The sequence below is a fragment of the Salmo salar genome, chromosome 23, assembly GCF_965601325.2.
Source record: "Salmo salar chromosome 23, fSalSal1, whole genome shotgun sequence".
NCBI classification, from domain to species: Eukaryota; Metazoa; Chordata; class Actinopteri; order Salmoniformes; family Salmonidae; genus Salmo; species Salmo salar.
In genome coordinates, this window is record NC_138313.1 from 53,266,608 (window position 1) to 53,292,776 (window position 26,169).

The 26,169-nt window shown below is 46.0% G+C and overlaps 1 protein-coding gene across 1 annotated transcript in view; it reads left to right on the forward strand.

The window, feature by feature from the left end:
• usp3 (ubiquitin specific peptidase 3) overlaps positions 1–24,066 on the forward strand; it is a 52,875-nt gene extending 28,809 nt beyond the window's left edge. Inside the window, exons 7-14 of the mRNA XM_082968233.1 lie at positions 938–1,051; positions 4,752–4,865; positions 7,671–7,871; positions 12,985–13,091; positions 13,203–13,283; positions 17,997–18,229; positions 20,421–20,488; positions 21,241–24,066. Coding sequence (XP_082824359.1) covers positions 938–1,051; positions 4,752–4,865; positions 7,671–7,871; positions 12,985–13,091; positions 13,203–13,283; positions 17,997–18,229; positions 20,421–20,488; positions 21,241–21,415 — 1,093 coding nt within the window. The 3' untranslated portion in view covers positions 21,416–24,066. The remainder of the gene's footprint in view (positions 1–937; positions 1,052–4,751; positions 4,866–7,670; positions 7,872–12,984; positions 13,092–13,202; positions 13,284–17,996; positions 18,230–20,420; positions 20,489–21,240) is intronic.
• The last annotated feature ends 2,103 nt before the right edge of the window (positions 24,067–26,169 follow it).

Genomic DNA, 26,169 nt, shown 5'->3' on the forward strand with positions numbered 1-26,169 from the left:
ATATGATATCTAACCCTCTGGTTCCACATCTCTCTCTTCCACTGATGCCGTCCTCTGCTTCTCCACTACCTCCAGACTCATGGCTTAAGGTTACCTTTCTAACCTTTAGTCTATCTTGAAATTAAACTTCTCTGATGTTCTGGGACCTAAAATGTCTAACAATTCTTAAGTTGCACATTTTTGGCTGGGGGGTGAGGGAAAGAGGCTGGGGGGGATGAGGGAAAGAGGCTGGGGGGGTGAGGGAAAGAGGCTGGGGGGGTGAGGGAAAGAGGCTGGGGGGGATGAGGGAAAGAGGCTGGGGGGGATGAGGGAAAGAGGCTGGGGGGGATGAGGGAAAGAGGCTTGGGGGGGTGAGGGAAAGAGGCTTGGGGGGGTGAGGGAAAGAGGCTTGGGGGGGTGAGGGAAAGAGGCTTGGGGGGGTGAGGGAAAGAGGCTTGGGGGGGTGAGGGAAAGAGGCTTGGGGGGGTGAGGGAAAGAGGCTTGGGGGGGTGAGGGAAAGAGGCTTGGGGGGGTGAGGGAAAGAGGCTGGGGGGGTAAGGGGCTGGGGGAAAGAGGCTGGGGGGGTGAGGGAGGGAAAGAGGCTGGGGGGGTGAAGGAGGGAAAGAGGCTGGGGGGGGTGAGGGGGGGAAAGAGGCTGGGGGGGGTGAGGGAAAGGGGCTGGGGGGGGGGGGGGGGGGGGGGCGCTGAGGAAAAGAGGCTGGGGGGGGTGAGGGAAAGAGGCTTGGGGGGGTGAGGGAAAGAGGCTTGGGGGGGTGAGGGAAAGAGGCTTGGGGAAAGGGGTAAGGGGCTGGGGGAAAGAGGCTGGGGGGGTGAGGGAGGGAAAGAGGCTGGGGGGGGTGAGGGGGGGAAAGAGGCTGGGGGGGGTGAGGGAAAGGGGCTGGGGGGGGGGGGGGCTGAGGGAAAGGGGCTGGGTGTTAAGAAGCTGTTTCTATTCCAGCAACATCCAGCAGTTCAGCTGTTATTTCATGGAGCTGCCAGCGGTGGCGCTGCGGAGCGGGAAGACTGCAGGGCGACGGATGTACCACACCCGCAGCCAGGGGGACACCAGTGTGTAAGGTCCTACGTGTTTGCAGGGCCTGAAGTTAACTTTTGGGTCTTTTTTTTTAACTCACCAAAATAAAACATTTACACCAAAAACCATAACAGTTGAGCTTTGTGTCTAAAACAACACGTGTATTACCAGTAAGAAGTAATATGATTTATTGCTCCATTTCTTTTAACCACTGGAGTCGTCTGTCTGTCTGTGAGTTCGACCAGTAGCTGTTTCTCTTCCCTAGACGTTGGATATTCAGACGTTAAAAAGAAACCTGGATTGTGAACAAAAATCTAAGTAGCCAAGAAACATGAGGGACAGTCTCTCACTTTAGTAGACTTCAGTTTTGAGTAAATTAGATCAACTTTTATGCCTTCTAACAATGAGTCTTTCACTCAGCACCCGGCCAGGCTGTGTTGCAGCGCGAGGTGGGATGAATATATAGTTCTTTGTGTGATTTTAATTTACCAGCTATTTAACAAAATGGCAGAAATACTTTGAAAACAGCTACCGCAGCATTTATTTTGCTATAAATATGATCGTTCCTGACTATTTTATTCACAAATACGAGTGAAATGCTCCCACTGTTATCCCCTGACCATCTGCCAGCGTGGCTGGTTAAATGCTCCCACTATTATCCCCTGACCATCTGCCAGCGTGGCTGGTTAAATGCTCCCACTATTATCCCCTGACCATCTGCCAGCGTGGCTGGTTAAATACTCCCGCTGTTATCCCCTGACCATCTGCCAGCGTGGCTGGTTAAATGCTCCCGCTGTGGTCCCCTGACCATCTGCCAGCGTGGCTGGTTAAATGCTCCCACTATTATCCCCTGACCATCTGCCAGCGTGGCTGGTTAAATGCTCCCACTATTATCCCCTGACCATCTGCCAGCGTGGCTGGTTAAATGCTCCCACTATTATCCCCTGACCATCTGCCAGCGTGGCTGGTTAAATGCTCCCACTATTATCCCCTGACCATCTGCCAGCGTGGCTGGTTAAATGCTCCCACTATTATCCCCTGACCATCTGCCAGCGTGGCTGGTTAAATGCTCCCACTATTATCCCCTGACCATCTGCCAGCGTGGCTGGTTAAATGCTCCCACTATTATCCCCTGACCATCTGCCAGCGTGGCTGGTTAAATGCTCCCACTATTATCCCCTGACCATCTGCCAGCGTGGCTGGTTAAATGCTCCCACTATTATCCCCTGACCATCTGCCAGCGTGGCTGGTTAAATGCTCCCACTATTATCCCCTGACCATCTGCCAGCGTGGCTGGTTAAATGCTCCCACTATTATCCCCTGACCATCTGCCAGCGTGGCTGGTTAAATGCTCCCACTGTGGTCCCCTGACCATCTGCCAGCGTGGCTGGTTAAATGCTCCCACTATTATCCCCTGACCATCTGCCAGCGTGGCTGGTTAAATGCTCCCACTATTATCCCCTGACCATCTGCCAGCGTGGCTGGTTAAATGCTCCCACTGTGGTCCCCTGACCATCTGCCAGCGTGGCTGGTTAAATGCTCCCACTGTGGTCCCCTGACCATCTGCCAGCGTGGCTGGTTAAATGCTCCCACTATTATCCCCTGACCATCTGCCAGCGTGGCTGGTTAAATGCTCCCACTATTATCCCCTGACCATCTGCCAGCGTGGCTGGTTAAATGCTCCCACTGTTATCCCCTGACCATCTGCCAGCGTGGCTGGTTAAATGCTCCCACTATTATCCCCTGACCATCTGCCAGCGTGGCTGGTTAAATGCTCCCACTGTGGTCCCCTGACCATCTGCCAGCGTGGCTGGTTAAATGCTCCCACTATTATCCCCTGACCATCTGCCAGCGTGGCTGGTTAAATGCTCCCACTATTATCCCCTGACCATCTGCCAGCGTGGCTGGTTAAATGCTCCCACTATTATCCCCTGACCATCTGCCAGCGTGGCTGGTTAAATGCTCCCGCTATTATCCCCTGACCATCTGCCAGCGTGGCTGGTTAAATGCTCCCGCTGTTATCCCCTGACCATCTGCCAGCGTGGCTGGTTAAATACTCCCGCTGTTATCCCCTGACCATCTGCCAGCGTGGCTGGTTAAATGCTCCCACTATTATCCCCTGACCATCTGCCAGCGTGGCTGGTTAAATGCTCCCACTATTATCCCCTGACCATCTGCCAGCGTGGCTGGTTAAATGCTCCCACTATTATCCCGACCATCTGCCAGCGTGGCTGGTTAAATGCTCCCGCTGTTATCCCCTGACCATCTGCCAGCGTGGCTGGTTAAATGCTCCCGCTGTGGTCCCCTGACCATCTGCCAGCGTGGCTGGTTTAATGGACTTCGTACCCGCCAAAGCCTTAATCTAGCCGCATGTAAGAGTCAAAAATACACCATAGGGCTGGGCGACATGGACAAAATATCATATCACGGTATAAAAATACACATTTCACGTTATTTTATGTTTTTGAATAATTTAAGGTAATGTGGTTTATGAGTAGTGTGTGACACTATGGTGGCAACACCACACAGTACCAGTCAAAAGTTTGGACACACCTACTCATTCCAGGGATTTTATTTAAGACATCAAAACTATGAAATAACACACATATGGAATCATGTAGTAAGAGAAGAAGTGTTAAACAAATCAAAATCTATTTTAGATTCTTCAAAGTAGCCACCCTTTGCCTTGATGACAGCTTTGCACACTCTTGGCATTCTCTCAACCAGCTTCACCTGGAATGCTTTTCCAACAATCTTGAAGGAATTCTTACATATCTAATGTCCATTTCTCGTGTGTCTTGGTCTTTAGCCTTATTTGCTTATCTTGTGTATAGCACTCCTACCATGTCACAACACAACTGATTGGCTCAAACGCATTAAGAAGGAAAGAAATTCCACAAATTAACAAGGCACACCTGTTAATTAAAATGCATTCCAGGTGACTACCTCATGAAGCTGGTTGAGAGAATGCCAAGAGTGTGCAAAGCTGTCATCAAGGCAAAGAGTGGCTACTCTGAATAATTTAAAATAAGTGTGCAAAGCTAGTTTTGGTGGCTTCACTATTCTACAATGTAGAAAATAGTAAAGGGGGGGACTTATGAGTAGGTGTCCAGACTTTTGACTGGTACTGTACATTTGTAAGTGATTTCAATGGGTCTTTCTCCTTTCTCATTGTTTTATACTATTCAACTTCAACCCATAAATTATATACTTCAGTTTCTGCATTTCCTGCACTGCCATGTAGAGCTGCACGATATGGGCAAACAATTTATAGGCCTGTGGTTAACCAAATGTTAGAATTGCGATTTTTTTTTTTTGACTTGTGATTTAGATCAAAACTCTTGGGTGTACTGTTAGTCATGGAAATATAATGATTTATTCTAATTCTATAGTTAGAATATAATAGTGGCCACTTTTGAATATAGTGTTTGACATGAAAATTAATTTAAATGCCAGGGAGGGTTTATTGTGACAGGGTAGGAACCAAAGTGTTGATAAGCGTTTCTTAGGGGACCCTATAATCTTTGGCTACATGTTTTATCTTAGCTTTTTAATGTAGCTAACATATTCTTGCTTTGTGTATTCATCTTTGATTTAGAACATACCTCTGCACCCAAAAAAAATAATAATATGCTGATTTGTTTTAGTTAGCTAACAGCACAGAGGATGTTTAACTGAAGGAGTTGAGATGTTGAAGCTTCCTGGTATTGACGTCCTATGTTTGTCTCTGTTTTCCCAGGTCCTTGGTGGAGGAGTTGAGGAAGACCCTGTGTTATCTGTGGCAGGGTGGCCCAACAGCATTCAGCCCCGACTCTTTGTTCTACGTTGTCTGGAAAATCATGCCCAGCTTCAGGTACTATGACAGACCTCTTCATTTCAGTAATGTCTGCTCCGTGGGCTTTTTTACCCCCTCGGATTTAATGTTGGGATCAGAGCGTAAATCATCTGATCTAGTACCAGGTTGGCTTTTCAGATCATAACTGTTAAGATTAAATAGACGTAGGTGGGGGTCCTCGTCCTAAATCAACACGCCTTCTATCGCTTTGCGGCAGTCTTGTAGTATTTTCAGACCCAACAATTGAGTGTCTCGTGTCAGATAGAAATTTTATTCTCAGACATTGAAGACTGGTAATTTCTTCCCGATACCAGTGGAGTAAAATCCTCCTATCAGCTCCCGTTCACTCAGCGCCAGCTTTGCCAGGCCAAATATCCACACTCCTTTCATGGCACGTTTTTCATGGCACGAACTTCCTACTTGTAACGTTACTGTCCTTTTTTACTTTGGTTGAATAATATCCTCAGACATTTTGTCTCGCTCGTTAGAACTTTAATTGGCTGGTAGGGAAGAGTGGGAGGGGGAAGAAGGAAACAACCTTCCATCTATTATAGATCTGTTGGTGTCATTTTGTATTGGATCACCTTCCATCTATTATAGATCTGTTGGTGTCATTTTGTATTGGATCACCTTCCATCTATTATAGATCTGTTGGTGTCATTTTGTATTGGATCACCTTCCATCTATTATAGATCTGTTGGTGTCATTTTGTATTGGATCACCTTCCATCTATTATAGATCTGTTGGTGTCATTTTGTATTGGATCACCTTCCATCTATTATAGATCTGTTGGTGTCATTTTGTATTGGATCACCTTCCATCTATTATAGATCTGTTGGTGTCATTTTGTATTGGATCACCTTCCATCTATTATAGATCTGTTGGTGTCATTTTGTATTGGATCACCTTCCATCTATTATAGATCTGTTGGTGTCATTTTGTATTGGATCACCTTCCATCTATTATAGATCTGTTGGTGTCATTTTGTATTGGATCACCTTCCATCTATTATAGATCTGTTGGTGTCATTTTGTATTGGATCACCTTCCATCTATTATAGATCTGTTGGTGTCATTTTGTATTGGATCACCTTCCATCTATTATAGATCTGTTGGTGTCATTTTGTATTGGATCACCTTCCATCTATTATAGATCTGTTGGTGTCATTTTGTATTGGATCACCTTCCATCTATTATAGATCTGTTGGTGTCATTTTGTATTGGATCACCTTCCATCTATTATAGATCTGTTGGTGTCATTTTGTATTGGATCACCTTCCATCTATTATAGATCTGTTGGTGTCATTTTGTATTGGATCACCTTCCATCTATTATAGATCTGTTGGTGTCATTTTGTATTGGATCACCTTCCATCTATTATAGATCTGTTGGTGTCATTTTGTATTGGATCACCTTCCATCTATTATAGATCTGTTGGTGTCATTTTAGACTGAAGGTGATCCAATACAAAATGACACTAACAGATCTATTGGATCACCTTCCGTCCATCTATTATAGATCTGTTGGTGTCATTTTCTATTGGATCTAGCTCTGCCTTTATAGCAGCCTTAACATTTGGGTCGCAGACGTGTTCAAAACATATCTGTGTTGTTGCTCGGTAACATTGATGACCTCGACCCCCCCCCGTGTTGCTCGGTAACATTGATGACCTCGACCCCCCCCCCGTGTTGCTCGGTAACATTGATGACCTCGACCCCCGTGTTGCTCGGTAACATTGATGACCTCGACCCCCCCGTGTTGCTCGGTAACATTGATGACCTCGACCCCCCCGTGTTGCTCGGTAACATTGATGACCTCGACCCCCCGTGTTGCTCGGTAACATTGATGACCTCGACCCCCGTGTTGCTCGGTAACATTGATGACCTTGACCCCCCCGTGTTGCTCGGTAACATTGATGACCTCGACCCCCCCGTGTTGCTCGGTAACATTGATGACCTCGACCCCCCGTGTTGCTCGGTAACATTGATGACCTCGACCCCCCGTGTTGCTCGGTAACATTGATGACCTCGACCCCCCGTGTTGCTCGGTAACATTGATGACCTCGACCCCCCGTGTTGCTCGGTAACATTGATGACCTCGACCCCCCCGTGTTGCTCGGTAACATTGATGACCTCGACCCCCGTGTTGCTCGGTAACATTGATGACCTCGACCCCCGTGTTGCTCGGTAACATTGATGACCTTGACCCCCCGTGTTGCTCGGTAACATTGATGACCTCGACCCCCCGTGTTGCTCGGTAACATTGATGACCTCGACCCCCCGTGTTGCTCGGTAACATTGATGACCTCGACCCCCGTGTTGCTCGGTAACATTGATGACCTCGACCCCCCGTGTTGCTCGGTAACATTGATGACCTCGACCCCACGTGTTGCTCGGTAACATTGATGACCTCGACCCCCCGTGTTGCTCGGTAACATTGATGACCTCGACCCCCCGTGTTGCTCGGTAACATTGATGACCTCGACCCCCCGTGTTGCTCGGTAACATTGATGACCTCGACCCCCCGTGTTGCTCGGTAACATTGATGACCTTGACCCCCCGTGTTGCTCGGTAACATTGATGACCTCGACCCCCGTGTTGCTCGGTAACATTGATGACCTCGACCCCCGTGTTGCTCGGTAACATTGATGACCTCGACCCCCCGTGTTGCTCGGTAACATTGATGACCTCGACCCCCCGTGTTGCTCGGTAACATTGATGACCTCGACCCCCCGTGTTGCTCGGTAACATTGATGACCTCGACCCCCGTGTTGCTCGGTAACATTGATGACCTTGACCCCCCCCCCCCGTGTTGTTCTGTCCAGAGGGTACCAGCAGCAGGATGCTCATGAGTTCATGCGCTACCTGTTGGACCATCTCCATAGAGAACTACAGGGCGCCCCAGCTCTCACCGTTCCACCGGATCATGTCAAAGTATCAGGAGACAACCCTATTCTGGCACAAGACGGGCTCCCGTTACCCCAGGACGAGGGGACACCGCCCACCACGGGGGGGAAATGCTGCATGTAAGATGACTTCCTTTCTAGTCTGATTGGAAAGTCGTGTCTGTCTGGTGTACAGGGGCCATTGGCCGGGCCATGACGTCTGGATTTCAGATGGAGAAGCTGCATCCTGATGTATGATTACCACAGCAGAGTCATGTACACTCCCCTACCTATTTATTTAAACAGTAAAACAAATTCATTTTGACTTCATACTCAATCAAATCAATCAATCAAATGTATTTATAAAGCCCTTCTTACATCAGCTGATATCTCAAAGTGCTGTACAGAAACCCAGCCTAAAACCCCAAACAGCAAGCAATGCAGGTGTAGAAGCACGGTGGCTAGGAAAAACTCCCCTAGAAAGGCCAGAACCTAGGAAGAAACCTAGAGAGGAACCAGGCTATGAGGGGTGGCCAGTCCTCTACTGGCTGTACTGGGTAGACCAGAGGAACCAGGCTATGAGGGGTGGCCAGTCCTCTACTGGCTGTACTGGGTAGACCAGAGGAACCAGGCTATGAGGGGTGGCTAGTCCTCTTCTGGCTGCACTGGGTAGACCAGAGGAACCAGGCTCTGAGGGGTGACCAGTCCTCTACTGGCTGTACTGGGTAGACCAGAGGAACCAGGCTATGAGGGGTGGTCAGTCCTCTACTGGGTAGACCAGAGGAACCAGGCTATGAGGGGTGACCAGTCCTCTACTGGCTGTACTGGGTAGAGAGGAACCAGGCTCTGAGGGGTGGCCAGTCCTCTACTGGCTGTACTGGGTAGACCAGAGGAACCAGGCTATGAGGGGTGGCCAGTCCTCTACTGGCTGTACTGGGTAGACCAGAGGAACCAGGCTATGAGGGGTGACCAGTCCTCTACTGGCTGTACTGGGTAGACCAGAGGAACCAGGCTCTGAGGGGTGGCCAGTCCTCTACTGGCTGTACTGGGTAGACCAGAGGAACCAGGCTATGAGGGGTGACCAGTCCTCTACTGGCTGTACTGGGTAGAGAGGAACCAGGCTATGAGGGGTGGCCAGTCCTCTTCTGGCTGTGCCGGGTAGAGAGGAACCAGGCTATGAGGGGTGACCAGTCCTCTTCTGGCTGTACTGGGTAGAGAGGAACCAGGCTATGAGGGGTGACCAGTCCTCTTCTGGCTGTACTGGGTAGACCAGAGGAACCAGGCTATGAGGGGTGGCCAGTCCTCTACTGGCTGTACTGGGTAGACCAGAGGAACCAGGCTATGAGGGGTGACCAGTCCTCTACTGGCTGTACTGGGTAGACCAGAGGAACCAGGCTATGAGGGGTGACCAGTCCTCTTCTGGCTGTACTGGGTAGAGAGGAACCAGGCTATGAGGGGTGACCAGTCCTCTTCTGGCTGTACTGGGTAGAGAGGAACCAGGCTATGAGGGGTGACCAGTCCTCTTCTGGCTGTGCCGGGTGGAGATTATAACAGAACATGGCCAAGATGTTCAAATGTTCATAAATGACCAGCAGGGTCAGATAATAATAATCACAGTGGTTGTCGAGGGTGCAACAGGTCAGCACCTCAGGAGTAAATGTCAGTTGGCTTTTTCATAGCCGATCATTGAGAGTATCTCTACCGCTCCTGCTGTCTCTAGAGAGTTGAAAACAGCAGGTCTGGGACTCAAACATTTTCAGGCGACAGGATAGAATGTCACCTTTCTATTTGAGGGTATTTTCATATCTGTTTTACTGTTTAGAAATTAAGGTACTTTTTTTTTCTAGTCCCCCCCCCTCCATTTTTAAAGGTGTCATAAGTATTTGGACAATTTCACTTAGTGTATTAAAGTAGTCAAAAGTGTAGTATTTTGGTTTCATATTCATATCACACATCAAGCTGGTGACTCTACAATCTTGTTGTTTTGCTTGTTTCAGATTATTTAGATAGAAATAGAAATTATTAATTAATTAATTATATTAAATTAATGGTAAATAATGTATTGTCATTTTGGAGTCATTTTTTTAATTGTAAATAAGAATAGAATGTTTCAGAACACTTCTATTTTTGGGTTGTGGTCTACCCAGTACCCCTTGGGTTGTGCCATGGCGGAGATCGTTGTGGGCTATACTCGGCCTTGTCTTAGGACGGTAAGTTGGTGGTTGGAGACATCCCTCTAGTGGTGTGGGGGCTGTGCTTTGGCAAAGTGGGTGGGGTTATATCCTGCCTGTTTGGCCCTGTCCGGGGGTATCATCGGATGGGGCCACAGTGTCTTCTGATCCCTCCTGTCTCAGCCTCCAGTATTTATGCTGCAGTAGTTTGTGTCGGGGGGCTAGGGTCAGTCTGTTACATCTGGAGTATTTCTCTTGTCTTATCCGGTGTCCTGTGTGTATTTAAATATGCTCTCTCTAATTCTCTCTTTCTCTCTTTCTGTCTTTCTCTCGGAGGACCTGAGCCCTAGGACCATGCCTCAGGACTACCTGGTATGATGACTCCTTGCTGTCCCCAGTCCACCTGGCCGTGCTGCTGCTCCAGTTTCAACTGTTCTGCCTGCGGCTATGGAACCCTGACCTGTTCACCGGACGTGCTTGTTGCACCCTCGACAACTACTATGATTATTATTATTTGACCATGCTGGTCATTTATGAACATTTTAACATTTTAACATTTTGACCATGTTCTGTTTTAATATCCACCCTGCACAGCCAGAAGAGGACTGGCCACCCCTCATAGCCTGGTTCCTCTCTAGGTTTCTTCCTAGGTTTTTGGCCTTTCTAGGGAGTTTTTCCTAGGGAGTTTTTCCTAGCCACCGTGCTTCTTTCACATGCTTTGCTTGCTGTTTGGGGTTTTAGGCTGGGTTTCTGTACAGCACTTTGAGAATATCAGCTGATGTACGAAGGGCTATATAAAAATAAATTTGATTTGATTTCTACATTAACGTGGATTCTACCATGATTACAGATAATCCTGACTAAGTCGTGAATAAGGATGAGTGAGAAAGTTACTAAGGCATAAATATAATAACCACCAAAAATGCTTGTTATGATATAAAATGCTAACCTCCCCCGTTATTGTAATGGTGAGAGGTTAGCATGTCTTGGGGGGTATGATATAAAATGCTAACCTCCCCTGTTATTGTAATGGTGAGAGGTTAGCATGTCTTGGGGGGTATGATATAAAATGCTAACCTCCCCTGTTATTGTAATGGTGAGAGGTTAGCATGTCTTGGGGGTATGATATAAAATGCTAACCTCCCCTGTTATTGTAATGGTGAGAGGTTAGCATGTCTTGGGGGGTATGATATAAAATGCTAACCTCCCCTGTTATTGTAATGGTGAGAGGTTAGCATGTCTTGGGGGGTATGATATAAAATGCTAACCTCCCCCGTTATTGTAATGGTGAGAGGTTAGCATGTCTTGGTGGTATGATATAAAATGCTAACCTCCCCTGTTATTGTAATGGTGAGAGGTTAGCATGTCTTGGGGGGTATGATATAAAATGCTAACCTCCCCCGTTATTGTAATGGTGAGAGGTTAGCATGTCTTAGGGTTATGATATAAAATGCTAACCTCCCCTGTTATTGTAATGGTGAGAGGTTAGCATGTCTTGGGGGGTATGATATAAAATGCTAACCTCCCCTGTTATTGTAATGGTGAGAGGTTAGCATGTCTTGGGGGGTATGATATAAAATGCTAACCTCCCCTGTTATTGTAATGGTGAGAGGTTAGCATGTCTTGGGGGGTATGATATAAAATGCTAACCTCCCCTGTTATTGTAATGGTGAGAGGTTAGCATGTCTTAGGGTTATGATATAAAATGCTAACCTCCCCTGTTATTGTAATGGTGAGAGGTTAGCATGTCTTGGGGGGTATGATATAAAATGCTAACCTCCCCCGTTATTGTAATGGTGAGAGGTTAGCATGTCTTGGGGGGTATGATATAAAATGCTAACCTCCCCTGTTATTGTAATGGTGAGAGGTTAGCATGTCTTGGGGGGTATGATATAAAATGCTAACCTCCCCTGTTATTGTAATGGTGAGAGGTTAGCATGTCTTGGCGGTATGATATAAAATGCTAACCTCCCCTGTTATTGTAATGGTGAGAGGTTAGCATGTCTTGGGGGTACGATATAAAATGCTAACCTCTCCTGTTATTGTAATGGTGAGAGGTTAGCATGTCTTGGAGGTATGCTAACCTCCCCTGTTATTGTAATGGTGAGAGGTTAGCATGTCTTAGGGGTGTATTTGTGCGTCTAACTTTGAACACAACATAATCCGAAACGCAACCAAAACAAACGGCGAATGTAGAAGTTTGATGTAGTCCAGGTTATTATCAGCTACGTTCAGCCGCGGGCCGATAGGTCCATCTTCTCTTTTATAAGGAGATGGTCAGGGGGGCGGAACATAATTACAATAAATTTTTGAACTGCAAATTAACCGCAAGAATCCCAGACAGATATAATATTTGACTAAAACATAATTTCAAACCTTGCTTACGTTTGTATACGATCACTTGTCCTATAATTTTAATTGAATCCTGTCCCCCGCAGGAGACCTGGTCGGCCGTCATTGTAAATAAGAATTTGTTCTTAACCGACTTGCCTGGTTAAATAGAGGAATATAAAACGTATACAATATGTCTCTTTATGTGTGGGATCAGATTTAGATTTAGATTAGATTTACTGGTGTTTTTAGTCTTATCTCCATTATAATTTTTTGCTCACAACTTGGGGGGGGGGGGGACCAAATAAAATCCCCTGTGGGCTAAAGTTGGCCCACGGGCCACCAGTTTGGGAACCCTGATGTAGTCGTTGCATTTACGTAATATTGGACCAAAATAATAAAATAAAAAAACTTGACTGAATTTGTCAAAATACTTATGGAGGGGGGGGAATAGATGCATAAATTACTTTGATTTCTAAACGCTAAAACAGAGATGGAAAATACCCTCAAATAAAAGGAGACATTCTGTTGGGGAGAGGGAGGGAGGGAGGGAGAGGGAGGGAGGGAGAGGGAGGGAGGGAGAGGGAGGGAGGGAGAGAGAGGGGGAGGGGGAGAGAGAGGGGGAGAGAGGGGGAGAGAGGGAGAGATCTAACATCAATACCGTTGAAAGGAACATGTATTTCTACTACCATGTTTAAGAGACGCTTGCTGAAGTGGCTACTCTGAACTCTGCTCTGTTACGGTCTTTTCAGAAACGGCTCTTCTACTGTGGTCACGTCTATATTTGGCGGCGTTTTGCAGAATGAAGTCAACTGCCTGATCTGTGGGACCGAGTCTAGAAAGTTTGACCCTTTCCTTGGTAAGTCACGTCCACTATCAGTTCACCCATGGTCGGGGGTTCAATTCCCATTTTCTATTCGGTCAAATCAGGAAGTTAACAGAAAATTCCATATGTCCCCTGCCCTCCCAGATCTGTCCCTGGATATTCCCAGTCAGTTCAGACACAAGAGAACCAAGGACCAAGAGCCTGGTCCTACCTGCACGTTACGAGGTGAGTTCGACTGTACCCCGTCGACGCCCTAATGTGCCCCGTCGACGCCCTAATGTGCCCCGTCGACGCCCTAATGTGCCCCGTCGACGCCCTAATGTGCCCCGTCGACGCCCTAATGTGCCCCGTCGACGCCCTAATGTGCCCCGTCGACGCCCTAATGTGCCCCGTCGACGCCCTAATGTACCCAACTGTATGGGTAGTAACATATAGAGCGTGTGTAATACGCCCAGTCTACTCTACGCCCTAATGTACCCAACTGTATGGGTAGTAACATATAGAGCGTGTGTAATACGCCCAGTCTACTCTACGCCCTAATGTGCCCCGTCGACGCCCTAATGTACCCAACTGTATGGGTAGTAACATATAGAGCGTGTGTAATACGCCCAGTCTACTCTACGCCCTAATGTGCCCCGTCGACGCCCTAATGTACCCAACTGTATGGGTAGTAACATATAGAGCGTGTGTAATACGCCCAGTCTACTCTACGCCCTAATGTACCCAACTGTATGGGTAGTAACATATAGAGCGTGTGTAATACGCCCAGTCTACTCTACGCCCTAATGTACCCAACTGTATGGGTAGTAACATATAGAGCGTGTGTAATACGCCCAGTCTACTCTACGCCCTAATGTACCCAACTGTATGGGTAGTAACATATAGAGCGTGTGTAATACGCCCAGTCTACTCTACGCCCTAATGTACCCAACTGTATGGGTAGTAACATATAGAGCGTGTGTAATACGCCCAGTCTACTCTACGCCCTAATGTACCCAACTGTATGGGTAGTAACATATAGAGCGTGTGTAATACGCCGAGTCTACTCTACGGCCCTAATGTACCCAACTGTATGGGTAGTAACATATAGAGCGTGTGTAATACGCCCAGTCTACTCTACGCCCTAATGTACCCAACTGTATGGGTAGTAACATATAGAGCGTGTGTAATACGCCCAGTCTACTCTACGCCCTAATGTACCCAACTGTATGGGTAGTAACATATAGAGCGTGTTTAATACGCCCAGTCTACTCTACGCCCTAATGTACCCAACTGTATGGGTAGTAACATATAGAGCGTGTGTAATACGCCCAGTCTACTCTACGCCCTAATGTACCCAACTGTATGGGTAGTAACATATAGAGCGTGTGTAATACGCCCAGTCTACTCTACGCCCTAATGTACCCAACTGTATGGGTAGTAACATATAGAGCGTGTGTAATACGCCCAGTCTACTCTACGCCCTAATGTACCCAACTGTATGGGTAGTAACATATAGAGCGTGTGTAATACGCCCAGTCTACTCTACGCCCTAATGTACCCAACTGTATGGGTAGTAACATATAGAGCGTGTGTAATACGCCCAGTCTACTCTACGCCCTAATGTACCCAACTGTATGGGTAGTAACATATAGAGCGTGTGTAATACGCCCAGTCTACTCTAGTCTATTAGGGCGTAGAGTAGACTGGGCGTATTACACACGCTCTATATGTTACTACCCATACAGTTGGGTACATTAGGGCGCAGAGTAGACTGGGCGTATTACACACGCTCTATATGTTACTACCCATACAGTTGGGTACATTAGGGCGTAGAGTAGACTGGGCGTATTACACACGCTCTATATGTTACTACCCATACAGTTGGGTACATTAGGGCGTAGAGTAGACTGGGCGTATTACACACGCTCTATATGTTACTACCCATACAGTTGGGTACATTAGGGCGTCGACGGGGCACATTAGGGCGTAGAGTACACTGGGCGTATTACACACGCTCTATATGTTACTACCCATACAGTTGGGTACATTAGGGCGTCGACGGGGCACATTAGGGCGTAGAGTAGACTGGGCGTATTACACACGCTCTATATGTTACTACCCATACAGTTGGGTACATTAGGGCGTCGACGGGGCACATTAGGGCGTAGAGTAGACTGGGCGTATTACACACGCTCTATATGTTACTACCCATACAGTTGGGTACATTAGGGCGTAGAGTAGACTGGGCGTATTACACACGCTCTATATGTTACTACCCATACAGTTGGGTACATTAGGGCGTAGAGTAGACTGGGCGTATTACACACGCTCTATATGTTACTACCCATACAAGATGAGTTATGTTCTATTGAACAGTGGTGGACGTAAACAAATTTATAGGTGTAGTTTAATACGCTCAGTCTCGTAGGTCGGAATGCGTGTTGTTTTGCCTCGTAGGTCGGAATGCGTGTTGTTTTGCCTCGTAGGTCGGAATGCGTGTTGTCTGTCGGTCATCAGACTGCCTTTATACGTAGCTTTGGACTTGGAGGAACTAGACCAGACAGAGATATAGATACATTTAAACTCCGTTTTTCACAATTCCTGACATTTTAATCCTAGTAAAAATTCCCTGTTTTAGGTCAGTTAGGATCACCACTTTATTTTAGGAATGTGAAATGTCAGAATAATAGTAGAGAGAATGATTTATTTCAGCTTTTATTTCTTTCATCACATTCCCAGTGGGTCAGAAGTTTACATACACTCAATTAGTATTTCGTAGCATTGCCTTTAAATTGTTTAACTTGGGTTAAATGTTTCGGGTAGCCTTCCACAAGCTTCCCACAATAAGTTGGGTGAATTTTGGCCCATTCCTCCTGAAAGAGCTGGTGTAACTGAGTCAGGTTTGTAGGCCTCTTGCTCGGACACGCTTTTTCAGTTCTGCCCACAAACTTTCTATATGGGATTGAGGTCAGGGCTTTGTGATGGCCACTCCAATACCTTGACTTTGTTGTCCTTAAGCCATTTCGCTACAACTTTGGAAGTATGCTTGGGGTCATTGTCCATTTGGAAGACCCATTTGCGACCAAGCTTTAACTTCCTGACTGATGACTTGAGATGTTGCTTCAATATATCCACATAATTTTCCTCCCTCATGATGCCATCTATTTTGTGAAGTGCACCAGTCCCTCCTGCAGCAAAGCACCCCCACAACATGATGCTGCCGCCCCCGTGCTTCACAGTTGGGATGGTGTTCTTCGGCTTGCAAGCCTCCCCCTTTTTCCTCCAAACATGACGATGGTCATTATGGCCAAACAGTTCTATTTTTGTTTCATCACACCAGAGGACATTTCTCCAAAAAGTACGATCTCTGTCCCCATGTGCAGTTGCAAACCGTAGTCTGGCTTTTTATGGCGGTATTGGAGCAGTGGCTTCTTCCTTGCTGAGCGGCTTTTCAGGTTATGTTAATATAGGACTTTTTTTACTGTGGATATAGATACTTTTTTGACCTAAAAAAAACTCCCACGTCCTTAATGATGACAAGCATACCCATAACATGATGCAGCCACCACCATGATTAAAAATATGAAGTGGTACTCAGTGATGTTGTTGGATTTGCCCCAAACAATAACACTTTGTATAAAATACATAAAATTTGTTTCTTTGCCACAGTTTTTGCAGCTTTACTTTAGTGCGTTACTGCAAACAGGAAGCATGTTTTGGAATATTTTTATTCTGTACAGGCTTCCTTCTTTTCACTCTGTCATTTAGGTTAGTATTGTGGAGTAACTACAATGTTGTTGATCCATCCTCAGTTCTCTCCTATCACAGCCATTAAACTCTGTAACTGGTTTAAAGTCACCATTGGCCTCATGGGGAAATCCCTGAGCAGTTTCCTTCCTCTCCGGGGAGATATTTTTATACCCATCTACCAATAAGTGACCTTTGTTGTTCAATCTGCGTTTGAAATTCACTGCTCGACTTGAGGGACCTTACAGTTAGCTGTATGTGTTGGGGTACAGAGATGAGTTAGTCATTCATAAATCATGTTAAACACTATTATTGAACACAGAGTGAGTCCATGCAACTTATTATGTGTCTTGTTAAGCATTTTGTTTTACTCCTGAACTTACGGCTTGCCATAACAAAGGGGCTGAATACTTATTGACTCAAGCCATGTCAGGTTTGAATCCTTTCTGGTTTAGTGTAACCCACTACATCTCTGAAGCTGGAGACTCTTACCTCCCTCACTAGCTTTAAGCACCAGCTGTCAGAGCAGATCACAGATCACTGCACCTGTACATAGCCCATCTATAATTTAGCACAAACAACTACCTCATCCCCTACTGTATTTATTTATTTTGCTCCTTTGCACCCCATTATTTCTACTTTGCACTTTCTTCCACTACAAATCTACCATTCCAGTGTTTTACTTGCTATATTGTATTTACTTTGCCACCATGGCCTTTTTGCCTTTACCTCCCTTATCTCACCTCATTTGCTCACATTGTATATAGTCTTATTTTTCTACTGTTATTGACTGCATGTTTGTTTTACTCCATGTGTAACTCTGTATTGTTGTATGTTGTCGAACTGCTTTGCTTTATCTTGGCCAGGTCGCAATTGTAAATGAGAACTTGTTCTCAACTAGCCTACCTGGTTAAATAAAGGACTTGTTCTCAACTTGCCTACCTGGTTAAATAAAGGACTTGTTCTCCACTGGCCTACCTGGTTAAATAAAGGACTTGTTCTCAACTAGCCTACCTGGTTAAATAAAGGACTTGTTCTCAACTAGCCCACCTGGTTAAATAAAGGACTTGTTCTCAACTATCCTACCTGGTTAAATAAAGGACTTGTTCTCCACTAGCCACCTGGTTAAATAAAGGACTTGTTCTCAACTTGCCACCTGGTTAAATAAAGGTGAAATAAATAAGTCTCTCTGTCCCTGCTCTTCTTCAGACTGCCTGTGTAGCTTCACTGACCTGGAGGAACTAGACCAGACAGAGCTCTATATGTGCCACAGGTGTAAGAAGAGACAGAAATCCACCAAGAAGTTCTGGGTCCAGAAGCTGCCCAAGGTGTTGTGTCTTCACCTGAAGAGGTTCCACTGGACGTCCTACCTGAGGAACAAAGTAACCACCTATGTCGAGTTCCCTCTACGAGGCCTGGACATGAGAGGCTATTTACTACAGGTGACCACTAACCCTTTAAACCTCGGGGTCGTCCCCCTGTGGCTCAGTTGGTAGAGCATGGTGTTTTTTGCAACGCCAGGGTTGTGGGTTCGATGACCACGGGGGGGGGGGCAATACAACAACAAAAAAATGCATGAAATGAAATGTATGCATTCACTACTGTAAGTCGCTCTGGATAAGAGCGTCTGCTAAATGACTAAAAATGTACATGTAAAAATGGGTTAATAAGCCAATATATGGAATTATTTTAAAATGGCCGTACTATGGAATTATTTTAAAATGGTCGTACTATGGACCTATTTTATTTAGAATTTTAGGACCCCTTAAGGTATCAATACAATAATCCTAAGGTTTTGAAGTGTCTACGAGGTGGATAGAAAGCTCAGGAAGTGGGTTTTTTGGACAGAGTCGTGGATAAAAGTTTTGAGAATGACACAAATATTAATTTCCACAAAGTTTGCTGCTTCAGTGTCTTTAGATATTTTTGTCAGATGTTACTATGGAATACTGAAGTATAATTACAAGCATTTCATAAGTGTCAAAGGCTTTTATTGACAATTACATGAAGTTGATGCAAAGAGTCAATATTTGCAGTGTTGACCCTTTTTCAAGACCTCTGCAATCCGCCCTGGCATGCTGTCAATTAACTTCTGGGCCACATCCTGACTGATGGCAGCCCACTCTTGCATAATCAATGCTTGGAGTTTGTCAGAATTTGTGGGGTTTTGTTTGTCCACCCGCCTCTTGAGGATTGACCACAAGTTCTCAATGGGATTAAGGTCTGGGGAGTTTCCTGGCCATGGCCCCAAAATATCGATGTTTTGTTCCCTGAGCCACTTAGTTATCACTTTTGCCTTATGGCAAGGTGCTCCATCATGCTGGAAAAGGCAACCCCACATGTTGGCATGACAGAACTGATGGTAGCGCTCACCTTGTCTTCTCCGGAGAAGCTTTTTTCCCCAAACAATCGGAAAGGGGATTCATCAGAGAAAATGAGTTTACCCCAGTCCTCAGCAGTCCAATCCCTGTACCTTTTGCAGAATATCAGTCTGTCCCTGATGTTTTTCCTGGAGAGAAGTGGCTTCTTTGCTGCCCTTCTTGACCAGGCCATCCTCCAAAAGTCTTCGCCTCACTGTGCGTGCAGATGCACTCACACCTGCCTGCTACCATTCCTGAGCAAGCTCTGTACTGGTGGTGCCCCGATCCCGCAGCTGAATCAACTTTAGGAGACGGTCCTGGCGCTTGCTGGACTTTCTTGGGCGCCCTGAAGCCTTCTTCACAACAATTGAACCGCTCTCCTTGAAGTTCTTGATGATCCGATAAATGGTTGATTTAGGTGCAATCTTACTGGCAGCAATATCCTTGCCTGTGAAGCCCTGTGTTTCCTTGCAGGTAACCATGGTTGACAGAGGAAGAACAATGATTCCAAGCACCACCCTCCTTTTGAAGCTTCCAGTCTGTTATTCGAACTCAATCAGCATGACAGAGTGATTTCCAGCCTTGTCCTCGTCAACACTCACACCTGTGTTAACAAGAGAATCACTGACATGATGTCAGCTGGTCCCTTTGTGGCAGGGCTGAAATGCAGTGGAAATGTTTTTGGGGGATTCATTTAATTTGCATGGCAAAGAGGGACTTTGCAATTCATCTGATCACTCTTCATAACATTCTGGAGTATATGCAAATTGCCATCATACAAACTGAGGCAGCAGACTTTGACACAAATATTAATTTTCACATTCTCAACTTTTGGCCTTGACTGTACATTTAACCGCTGTCCTGGCGTCGTGAGCGAGCTTGTTCCACCATTGGGGTGCCAGAGCAGCGAACAGTTTTGACTGGGCTGAGCGGGAACTGTGCTTCCTCAGAGGTAGGGGGGCCAGCAGGCCAGAGGTGGATGAACGCAGTGCCCTTGTTTGGGTGTAGGGACTGATCAGAGCCTGAAGGTACGGAGGTGCCGTTCCCCTCACGGCTCCGTAGGCAAGCACCATGGTCTTGTAGCAGATGTGACACCTGACCCTACGTACCATCTCAGAGGACTGGACATGGGGGGAGGGGTGATTCTCCAAACACTAGGAATCTCCATTGGATGTGATTTTTTTTTTAATTTGTCTGTGAAACGAGTCTCAAAAAAGCCTTATATCAAAGGCTCAAGGCTTCATAAATGTTGTGTTTTGTTGTGTTTGAGCAGCCGGAGGAGGCGTTGCCTGACCGGTGGCTGTATGACCTGGTGGCTGTGGTGGTGCATCATGGGTCAGGGTGAGTACCGATGCTTTCTCAACCGGGTTACATTGGCTGTTTACACAGGCGGTCTAATTCTGATCTTTAAATTTTTTTTCAATAATTGGTATTTTGACCAATCATCATAATCGGATCTTTTTCAGCTCTTATCTGATTGGTCAAAAGACCGATTAGGGGGGGAAAACTGATCAGAATTGTCCTGCCTGTGTAAACGCAGCCAATGTTGCAAGATGTTTTTCCAAGTTACACCACTCCGTAGTCCCCTCGTGTTGGTGTTCCTGCCTGATGATCCAACTGAACGTGTCCCAGTTAATGTTACAGAGTTAACTAGCCGATCGTTGCATAAAGGCATCAGGGTCATGTTCATTGGGGCAAAAAAAAAAATGTTTTTGAGAACAGGAAATGAGCATCCGCTTTGCTTAAAGCCCAGGTACCGCGTAAGGTTGGGAATTGCCAGGGACCTCACGATACAATGCAGACGGACAAGAGAGAGCACTGACGAACATGACTTTCGATCAGTCATGGAAGTGCTGTAAACAAATTTGCTCCCTATTTTTTTTAAAAGATGGACAACAAACTTTAAAGGGAAACATACTGACGTTTTGGTACAGCTAACTAGCTGCAGAAATAATATTGCGATATTGTCGATACTATATATTGTAACAAATATCCCTTTAGCAACCCCTCCATTACTAGTAGGTCTGACCCGGTTTCACTCTGTTTTCTTCCATTTTAGTGTCTTTAAAATCTGGTTTTAATTGTGTTGGCAGAGTTGGATCGGGACATTACACGGCGTACGGCAAACGGGACGGCCGCTGGTACCACTTCAACGACAGCACCGTGACTCTGGCTGAGGAGGAGACGGTGGTTAAAGCCAAGGCTTACATTCTTTTCTACACAGAGAGACCTGACAAAACTACACCAGAGACTGACGCCAGGCTTTAACCCGACTACAGACTGTTCCCGAACCCGGCTTTAGACTGTTCCCGAACCCGGCTTTAGACTGTTCCCGAACCCGGCTTTAGACTGTTCCCGAACCCGGCTTTAGACTGTTCCCGAACCCGGCTTTAGACTGTTCCCGAACCCGGCTTTAGACTGTTCCCGAACCCGGCTTTAGACTGTTCCCGAACCCGGCTTTAGACTGTTCCCGAACCCGGCTTTAGACTGTTCCCGAACCCGGCTTTAGACTGTTCCCGAACCCGGCTTTAGACTGTTCCCGAACCCGACTACAGACTGTTCCCGAACCCGGCTTCAGACTGTTCTTGAACCCGGCTTTAACCCGACTACAGACTGTTCCCGAACCTGGCTTCGGACTGTTCCCGAACCTGGCTTCGGACTGTTCCCGAACCTGACTACGGACTGTTCCCGAACCTGACTACGGACTGTTCCCGAACCTGACTACGGACTGTTCCCGAACCTGGCTACGGACTGTTCCCGAACCTGGCTACGGACTGTTCCCGAACCTGGCTACGGACTGTTCCCGAACCTGGCTTTAACCCGACCCCAGACCTGACCGCGGGCTTTAACCCGACCCCAGACTGTTCCTGACCCCAGACCTGACGGCGGGCTTTAACCCCAGACTAGGCCTACCTCATCTTCACCAGGACAATACCTTTTCCTCTCAGCCTGAATCACGTCCTTAAAGCACCTTTCTTCAATCTAGGTGCGGGAGGCCTATTCTCTATGTAGTGCCCTGGCTGGGGGGGTAGTGCCCTGGCCGGGTAGGCAATAATGTGTCATTTGAGACACAGCCCTTGTTTATCTTCACAAAACATTCCTCCATGGAGGTGATCTGTCCTGATGGTGAACACCAGGGTTCAGAAAATGTATACAGTGAGCGGGAAAAATTATTTGATCCCCTGCTGATTTTGTACGTTTGCCCACTGACAAAGAAATTATCAGTCTATAATTTTAATGGTAGGTTTATTTGAACAGTGAGAGACAGAATAACAACAAAAAAATCCAGAAAAACGCATGTCAAAAATGTTATGAATTGATTTGCATTTTAATGAGGGAAATAAGTATTTGACCCCCTCACAATCAGAAAGATTTCTGGCTCCCAGGTGTCTTTTATACAGGTAACGAGCTGAGATTAGGAGCACACTCTTAAAGGGAGTGCTCCTAACTGCAGCTTGTTACCTGTAAAAAAGACACCTGTCCACAGAAACAATCAATCAATCAGATTCCAAACTCTCCACCATGGCCAAGACCAAAGAGCTCTCCAAGGATGTCAGGGACAAGATTGTAGACCTACACAAGGCTGGAATGGGCTACAAGACCATCGCCAAGCAGCTTGGTGAGAAGGTGACAACATTTGGTGCGATTATTCGCAAATGGAAGAAACACAAAAGGTCTGTCAATATCCCTTGGGCCTGGGGCTCCATGCAAGATCTCACCTCGTGGAGTTGCAATGATCATGAGAACGGTGAGGAATCAGCCCAGAACTACACGGGAGGATCTTGTCAATGATCTCAAGGCAGCTGGGACCATAGTCACCAAGAAAACAATTGGTAACCCACTACGCTGTGAAGGACTGAAATCCTGCAGCGCCCACAAGGTCCACCTGCTCAAGAAAGCACATATACATGCCCGTCTGAAGTTTGCCAATGAACATCTGAATGATTCAGAGGACAACTGGTGAAAGTGTTGTGGTCAGATGAGACCAAAATGGAGCTCTTTGGCATCAACTCAACTCGCCATGTTTGGAGGAGGAGGAATGCTGCCTATGACCCCAAGAACACCATCCCCACCATCAAACATGGAGGTGGAAACATTATGCTTTGGGGGTGTTTTTCTGCTAAGGGGACAGGACAACTTCACCGCATCAAAGGGATGATGGACGGGGCCATGTACCGTCAAATCTTGGGTGAGAACCTCCTTCCCTCATCCAGGGCATTGAAAATGGGTCGTGGATGGGTATTCCAGCATGACAATGACCCAAAACACACGGCCAAGGCAACAGAGGAGTGGCTCAAGAAGAAGCACATTAAGGTCCTGGAGTGACCTAGCCAGTCTCCAGACCTTAATCCCAGAGAAAATCTGTGGAGGGAGCTGAAGGTTCGAGTTGCCAAACGTCAGCCTCGAAACCTTAATGACTTGGAGAAGATCTGCAAAGAGGAGTGGGACAAAATCCCTCCTGAGATGTGCGGAAACCTGGTGGCCAACTACAAGAAACGTCTGACCTCTGTGATTGCCAACAAGGGTTTTGCCACCAAGTACTAAGTCATGTTTTGCAGAGGGATCAAATACTTATTTCCCTCATTAAAATGCAAATCATTTTATAACATTTTTGACATGCGTTTGTCTGGATTTTGTTGTTATTAATCAGTCTCTCACTGTTCAAATAAACCTACCATTTAAAATTAGACTGATCACTTCTTTGTCAGTGGGCAAACGTACAAAATCAGCAGGGGATCAAAAACGTTTTTCCCCTCACTGTAGACTTTTCTCCTTGACTCTATTGATCTTCTCTGTCTAAGCCAGTTGGTAGTTTTCTATTTTCAACTAAATGTGATTTTAGGCATTAGAACTTGACTGATGTCTTGATTTTTAAATTATATATATATATATATATATATATATATATAATATATATATATATATATATATATATATATATATATATATATATATATATATATATATAGTGACTGAGTATACCCTCTTGATCAGAACCAATGTGAAGAGATTTCTATCAACATTCTGTAATATATTCTCTTGATTTTCCTGATGCAACCTTTTCCTCAGTCTGTTGTCTGCCACTTCAGAAATAGCTAGCCGTTTCATTAAATAGGATGAAGAGATTGTAGAAATGGTGTCCTCTGTATGGAAGAAGAAAGAAATCATGCAGATCATTGGAATCCATTTCTGTTTTCTTTGGACTATGTAGGTCGTATCGTCACCTCTTGAAGAGCATAGTCAGAAAAAACACGTTTTAGATTATGCCATATGAACCTATTTAAACCACTGTCTTTCCTCCATATTAAACACGATGGAGCTCAATGGAATCGGTGTGTTTCTGTTTTTAGCGCTCAGAAAATGACTGTTCTCCCTGTCAACTGTGTTTATTTTTCAGCAAACTTAACATGTGTAAATATTTGTATGAACATAACAAGATTCAACAACTGAGACATAAACTGAACAAGTTCCACAGACATGTGACTAACAGAAATGGAGTAATGTGTCCCTGAACAAAGGGGGGGTCAAAATCAAAAGTAACAGTCAGTATCTGGTGTGGCCACCAGCTGCATTAAGTACTGCAGTGCATCTCCTCCTCATGGACTGCACCAGATTTACCAGTTCTTGCTGTGAGATGTTACCCCACTCTTCCACCAAGGCACCTGCAAGTTCCTGGACATTTCTGGGGGGAATGGCCCTAGCCCTCACCCTCCGATCCAACAGGTCCCAGACGTGCTCAATGGGATTGAGATCCAGGCTCTTCGCTGGCCATGGCAGAACACTGACATTCCTGTCTTGCAGGAAATCACACACAGAACGAGCAGTATGGCTGGTGTCATTGTCATGCTGGAGGGTCATGTCAGGATGAGCCTGCAGGAAGGGTACCACATGAGGGAGGAGGATGTCTTCCCTGTAACGCACAGCGTTGAGATTGCCTGCAATGACAACAAGCTCAGTCTGATGATGCTGTGACACACCGCCCCAGACCATGACGGACCCTCCACCTCCAAATTGATCCCGCTCCAGAGTACAGGCCTCGGTGTAACGCTCATTCCTTCGACGATAAACGCGAATCCGACCATCACCCCCGGTGAGACAAAACCGTGACTCGTCAGTGAAGAGCACTTTATGCCAGTCCTGTCTGGTCCAGCGACGGTGGGTTTGTGCCCATAGGCGACGTTGTTGCCGATGATGTAAGGCAGGCCCTCACCAGACTACAAGCCCTCAGTCCAGCCGCTCTCAGCTTATTGCGGACAGTCGGAGCTCTGATGGTTCCTGGTGGTAATAGGCTTGAAGTCATAAACAGCGCAATGCTTGAAGAATTGCGAAGAGCTGCTGGCAAAACGCACGAAAGTGCTGTTTGAATGAATGCTTACGAGCTGCTGGTGCCTACCACCGCTCAGTCAGACTGCTCTATCAAATCATAGACTTAATTATAACATAATAAACACACAGAAACACGAGCCTTTGGTCATTAATATGGTCGAATCCGGAAACTATCATCTCGAAAACAAAACATTTATTCTTTCAGTGAAATACGGAACCGTTCCGTATTTTATCTAACGGGGGGCATCCCTAAGTCTAAATATTCCTGTTACATTGAACAACCTACAATGTTATTTCATAGTTCCGTAAAATTCTGGCAAATTAGTTCGCAACGAGCCAGGCGGCCCAAACTGTTGGATATACCCTGACTCTGCGTGCAATGAACGCAAGAGCAGTGACACAATTTCATGTTAAGAAATTCATGTTAGCAGGCAATATTAACTAAATATGCAGGTTTAAAAATATATACTTGTGTATTGATTTTAAGAAAGGCATTGATGTTTATGGTTGGGTACATTGGTGCAACGACAGTGCTTTTTTCGCCAATGCGCTTATTAAATCAACACCCGTTTGTCGAAGTAGGCTGTGATTCAATGATAAATTAACAGGCACCGCATCGATTATATGCAACGCAGGACAGGCTAGATAAACTAGTAATATCGTCAACCATGTGTAGTTAACTAGTGATTATGTTA